The sequence below is a fragment of the Agelaius tricolor genome, unplaced genomic scaffold, assembly GCF_023055355.1.
Source record: "Agelaius tricolor isolate 1412-34295 unplaced genomic scaffold, bAgeTri1.0.p SCAF_139, whole genome shotgun sequence".
NCBI classification, from domain to species: Eukaryota; Metazoa; Chordata; class Aves; order Passeriformes; family Icteridae; genus Agelaius; species Agelaius tricolor.
The window spans coordinates 37,676-43,675 of NW_027269399.1; the positions used below are offsets into that span (position 1 = coordinate 37,676).

General features: G+C 65.3%; 1 protein-coding gene across 1 annotated transcript in view; it reads right to left on the reverse strand.

Moving 5' to 3' along the window:
- Nucleotides 1-1,420: 1,420 nt before the first annotated feature.
- The window catches only part of MECP2 (methyl-CpG binding protein 2), an 8,072-nt gene continuing 3,492 nt past the window's right edge, over nucleotides 1,421-6,000 (reverse strand). The window contains 4 exon segments of the mRNA XM_071420404.1: nucleotides 1,421-4,593; nucleotides 4,595-4,805; nucleotides 4,808-4,953; nucleotides 5,372-5,673. Of these exon segments, the coding sequence (XP_071276505.1) occupies nucleotides 3,783-4,593; nucleotides 4,595-4,805; nucleotides 4,808-4,953; nucleotides 5,372-5,469 (1,266 nt within the window). The 5' untranslated portion in view covers nucleotides 5,470-5,673 and the 3' untranslated portion in view covers nucleotides 1,421-3,782.

Below are 6,000 nucleotides of genomic sequence, written 5' to 3' on the forward strand. Positions count from 1 at the left end.
AAAATCAGCACATATAGGAGTCAAAATCCACCCAGGACCCCAAAATCCACCTGTAGGAACCCAAAATCAGCACCCAGGAATCCTAAAGCTCACCTGGCGGGTTTCAGATACACCTGGGTGGACACAAAGCTACCGGGGGAGAGCCCAAAATCAACACCTGCAAGGCCAAAAAGCACTTGGGGACCCCAAAATCCACCTGGAGACCCTAAAATCAGCACCTGGGAAGCCCAAAATCCACATGAGGACCCTAAAATCAGCACCTGGGGACCCTAAATCCACTGGGCTGGATCCAAAACCCACTTGGGGTGATCCAAAAACAACCTGGGGACCCCAAACTCACTGAGGGATGTGGGACCCCCTAAGAGTGACCCAGCCCCATCCCCCTCTGTGGGGTGGGGGATTTTTGGGGGAATTTGGGGGGGAATTTGGGGGGATTTTTGGGGGATTTGGGGGGTATTTGGGGTGGATTTTGGGGGTATCTGTGGGGGAGGATATTTAGGGGGGATCTGGGGGGGATTTTGGGGTGGATTTTGGGGAATCAGGGCGGAATTTTGAGGGTGATCCAGGGCAGATCCAACGGGATCTGTGGGGGATTTTAGGAGGATTTTGGGGGGGGGATCTGGTGAAGATTTTAGGAGGATTTTGGGGGGATCTGGGGGGGAATTTTTAGGAGGATTTTTTGGGGATATCTGAGGGGGATTTTTGGGAAGATTTTGAGGGGGATTTTTCGGGGAGATTTTTGAGGAGGATTTTTGAGGGGATCTGGGGGGGAATTTGAGGAGGATTTTTGGGGATATCTGAGGGGGATTTTTGGGGAGATTTTGAGGGGGATTTTTGGGGAGATTTTGAGGGGGACTTTTTGGGGGTATTTTGAGGGGGATGAGGGGGATTTTTGGGGAGATTTTGAGGGGGATTTTTGGGGGAGATTTTTGAGGAGGATTTTTGAGGGGATCTGGGGGGAATTTTTAGAAGGATTTTTTGGGGAGATCTGAGGGGGATTTTTGGGGAGATTTTGAGGGGGATTTTTTTGGGGGTATTTTGAGGGGGATGAGGGGGATTTTTGGGGAGATTTTGAGGGGGACTTTTTGGGGGTATTTTGAGGGGGATGAGGGGGATTTTTGGGGAGATTTTGAGGGGGATTTTAGAAGGATTTGGGGGGAGATTTTTTGAGGGGATCTGGGGGGGAATTTTTAGGAGGATTTTTTGGGGAGATCTGAGGGGGATTTTTGGGGAGATTTTGAGGGGGATTTTTGGGGGAGATTTTGAGGGGGATTTTTTGGGGGTATTTTGAGGGGGATGAGGGGGATTTTTTGGGAGTATTTTGAGGGGGATTTTTTGGGGGGTATTTTGTGGGAATTCTGGGGGTGATTTTTTTTGGGGGGATATCCGTGCGCGGAGCCAAAGAAGCGGCGGAGGCGGCTGAGGGTTACACAGATTTATAATCGCTGGATCACGCGCAGCAGCAGCAGCAGCAGCACAGACACAGACCCGGGGGGGGATTGGGGGGGGGGGGGGAATTTGGGGGGGCTTTCAATGGGGGGGGGGGGTCTAGAGTAGAGGGGGGGAGGGCGGCGCCGTGGGGACCCCCCCCCGGTCCCCAAAAACAACCGACACCGAGGGGCTTTTCCGGAACTTTATAAGGCAAAAACGTCTCGAGAGAATAAATAGGTGGGGGGAGGGGGGGCCCCCCCAAAATTTCCCCCCCCCCCCCTTAACGGTGGTGGCTGTGCCCCTCCCCCCCTTCCCCGGGACCCCTCCCCCACATGGGCCCCTCCCCCTTTTTTGGGGTTTGTTTGCTCTCTCTGGCCGCCCCTCCCCCCCCCCCGTTATTGCCGTGAGGGGGGGGGGGGTGGGGACCCCCGGGGGGGGGGGGGCGATGGAAGAATGGGGGGGGGGGCACAAAGGAGGCGTGGCCTCAACCCCTCCCCCCGCCCCCAGAGTGGGTAAAGTGCAGGATGGGGACCCCTCCCCCACCCCGAAATAGGGCTGGGGGGAGGGGGTGGGTGGGGGAGGGGCAGGACGCCACCCCTCCCCCCCCGCAATGTGAAATGGATCGCCCCGTGCTCGCTCCTGATTGGCTCGGGACCAGATCCCGGCCCTGCCCAGCTCACTCCTGATTGGCTCCCGATCAGATCCCAGCCCTCGTTTCTGATTGGCTCGAGACCGGACCCCCCCCCCAGGTCCACCCATGCTCAATTCTGATTGGCTCGGGACCAGATCCCAGCCCCGCCCAGCTCGATCACGATTGGCTGCGTACCAGATCTCACACTTGCCCCCGATTGGCTCCAGACCAGATCACACCCTCAATTCTGATTTGCTCCAGGGTGGATCCCAGCTCCGCCCATGCTGACTCCTGATTGGCTCTGGACCAGATCACACCCTTGCTCCTGATTGGCTCCCACCATGCCCACGGCCTTCCTTGATTGGCCGTGATTGGATCCTCCCCTCCAGAGCAGAGCAACCCCATTGGGCGGGGGCCGGACCCGCCCCTCCAATCCAAACCACTCCTGATTGGATCCTGGCCGGGCCCCGCCCCTGCCCAGAGTCACTCCCAGGGCCGGATCCGGCCCCGCCCCCGCAGGATCTCAGCCCTGATTGGACGGCGCCGACTCTGCCCGGTCCCTGATTGGCTCCTGACTTGACCACACCCCTGTTTGGGGGGATCTGGAATCCTCTCCACCCCCGTCTGCATCGCGGCTCCTGATTGGCCAAACACTGGATCCCAGCTGAACCCAAGGCTGCTTCTGATTGGCTCCAGGGCTGATCCCGCCCCTCCTGATTGGCTCCACACCAGATCCTGCTCCCACAGAGCTGCCCCCATTGGCCGAAGGCCAGGCCCCGCCCCCCTCCTGATCCCGCCTCTCCTGATTGGCTCCACACACCGGATCCCACACAGACCGGTAGCTGCTGATTGGCTCTAAATCCGACCCCCAATAAAGTCACACCTGATTGGCTCAACACCAGACCCCTCCTCCTCAGTCGCTCCTGATTGGCTCCACACTTGATCCCACCCCTGCCCAGCTCAGCTCCTGATTGGCTCAGCCCCAGATCCCGGCTGAACCCACCGCTCCTCTTGATTGGCTCCACACCAGACCCCGCCCCCTGACACCGAAAACCCCCTTCTCCTGATTGGCTCCACGCTGGATCCCTGCCCGTGATTGGCCATAGCCTTGGCCCCGCCCCCCCCTTCAGCAGCGCCGCTCCCCATTGGCCGCTGGCCGGATCCCGGCCCCGCCCCCTCCCCTCCCCCATAGTGCAAATGGTTCCCACGGGCGGAAAACGGAACTGGAAGAATGAGAAAAGCGGCGCCGGGGGAGGGGGGAAGACGTGGCCCCGCCCCTCCCCCCAAAACAACCCCCTCCCCCCCCAACCCCGCCCAACCTCAGGGTGGGGGGGGGGGGGCGGCCCTGGAGACCCCCCCCTCCTCAAAAAGTGCAAAGTGGGGGGGTCCGGGGGGGGGGGGTCCCTCGCTGTGCTTGTCGGTAATAAAAACTCGGGGGGAGATTGGGGGGGACACGGAGCGGGGGGGGGACAGAGGAGGGGCAGAGAACCCAACCCACGGTGGGAGGGGACGGGGGGGGGGGAATTTCTGTTGTTGGCGGAGGTGGGGGGGGGGTCCCCACCGCCTCGTGAAGGGGGGAGGAGGGGGGGGGTGTAGGGCGGGGAGGGGGGGCCCGTCCGTGTGTCCGTCCGTCCGTCCCGTCCGTCCCGTGTCCGTCCGTCCGTCCGTCCGTCCGTCCGTCGGTCCGTCCGTGCGTTCCCCCGCCGCAGGCGGCTCACAGTCAGCTGACCCGCTCGGGCACAGGCGTCCGCGTGTCCACCGGCTCCTCGCGGGCCGGGGGCCGCGGCACGGCCACGCTGGGGGGGGGCGGGGGCGGCGGCGGCGCCGACGAGGACGACGAGGAGGAGGAGGAGGAGGATGAAGAGGAGGAGGAGGAGGAGGAGGAGGAGGTGGAGGAAGAGGAGGCAGAGTCTTTGTGCTCGGGCTCCCCTCGGTGTTTGTAGGGCGGCGACGGCGGCAGCGGCGGCGGCGGCGGGGGCTGCTGAGTCTTAGGGGGCTCCTTGGCGCAGCCGTCGGGGGCCGCGGGACCCCCCCTCTGCTCCGAGCACCCGCTCAAGTCCTGGGGGGGGCGGCGGCGGCGGCGGCGGCGGGGGCGGCGGGGGGGGGGGGGCTGGCGCTGTCCTTGGGGTCGCTCTGGGGGGGCTCCGGCGGCGGCGGCGGCGGCGGCGGGGGGGGGCGCGGGAGGAGCCCCCCGGGCCCTTGGGGCTGCCCTCCTTGCTGCGCCGGCCGGGGCTGCGGGCGCTGCGGGGGCCGCGGGAACCCGGCGGGGTGGGCGGCGGCCGCGGCGTCGTCGTCGTCGTTTGTGGCGGTCGCGGTGGCCGCCATCGTCACCGGTTCCACCACCACCGTCTCCCTCGTCTTCCTCTTCTTGATGGGCAGCACGGTCTCCTGCACGGCCGGGGGAGTCGCCGCCTTCTTGTCGGGGCCGCCCGGCCCCCCCCGGCCCCGCCGCCCCCGCCGGTTTGCGCCCGCGTTTCTTGGGCACGGCCGGACTGTCCGGCTCGGCCCGGCGCTTACGGCCCGGCCGCCGCGGGGGCCGGCGGGGCCGCGGGGCCCGGCTGGCCCGGGGAGAACGGCATCTTGACCAGCAGCTTGCCGGGGGGCTTCTCCAGAGCCCGTTTGGCCGCTGAGCCCCCCCTCGGACACGGCCGAGGCCGCCTTGGGCCGGGCGCTGCCGCCTCCGCCGCCGCTGCCCTTGGGCCGCCCCGGCCGCGGCCGGTGCCGGGGCCTTTGGGCGATTTGGCTTCTTGGGCGGGCGCTGCTCGCGGCGCGAGGGGCTGCCCCGGCCCGTGACGGTGAAGTCGAAGTCGTTGGGGTCCAGCGAGGTGTCCCCCCACCTCTCGAAGTAGGCGATCAGCTCCACCTTGGAGCGGAAGGCTTTTCCCTGCGGGCTGCAGATGGGAGAGGGAATGGTCAGCGGTGATGACCACCACAGCCCCCTCTCCGGCCACCCCACACACACACACACAACCAGAGCGGTCAGCAGCGATGACCACAGCTCCCTCTCCGGCCACCCCCCCCCCACACACACACACACACAACCAGAGTGGTCAGCGGCGATGACCACAGCCCCCTCTCTGGCCACCCCACACACACAACCAGAGCGGTCAGCAGTGATGACCACACCTCTCCGGCCACCCCACACACACACACACAACCAGAGCGGTCAGCAGTGATGACCACAGCCCCCTCTCCGGCCCACCCCACACACACAACCAGAGCGGTCAGCAGTGATGACCACAGCCCCCTCTCCCCTCTCCGGCCACCCCACACACACACAGACACACACAGACCCCGTTCTGGGCTCACTTGATCAGGTAGACGTCGTACTTGCCGGCCGAGCGGCCGGATTTGCGCTGTTTGAGTTTGCGTGTCCAGCCCTCGGGCAGCGTGGGGTCGTCGTACATGGGCCCGCGGTCGCGGATGATGAGCGCCGCTGCTTCGGCGACGCCGACGCCTCCGGGGCCGCCGGCGCCGCCCCGGCCCCCTCCGAGCTCTCGGCCTTGCCGGCCCTCGGCGGGCTCGGCCGCGGGCTGCTCCGGCTCCTTGCGCTCCTTCTTGGGCTTCTTGGCCTGGGCGGCCGCTGCAGGTTCTCCTCGGACTTCTCCTCCCTGCGGGGACACGCGGCGGTCAGCGGAGGGAGGGGACGGGGTCAGGGATGGACACACGGACGCGTGAGGGGTGCGGGCACGAGGGCTGCTGGGTGCGGAAGGGGTGAGTGGTGGGTGGATGGATGCGCGGACAGGGCCTGGACACGGCGCTGGTCAGTGCTGGACACACGGACAGGGCCCTGGACACAGCACTGGACACACGGACAGAGCCCTGGACACAGCGCTGGACACACGGATAGGCCCTGGACACAGTACTGGTCAGTGCTGGACACACGGACAGGGCCCTGGACACAGCGCTGGACACACGGATAGGGCCTGGACACAGCG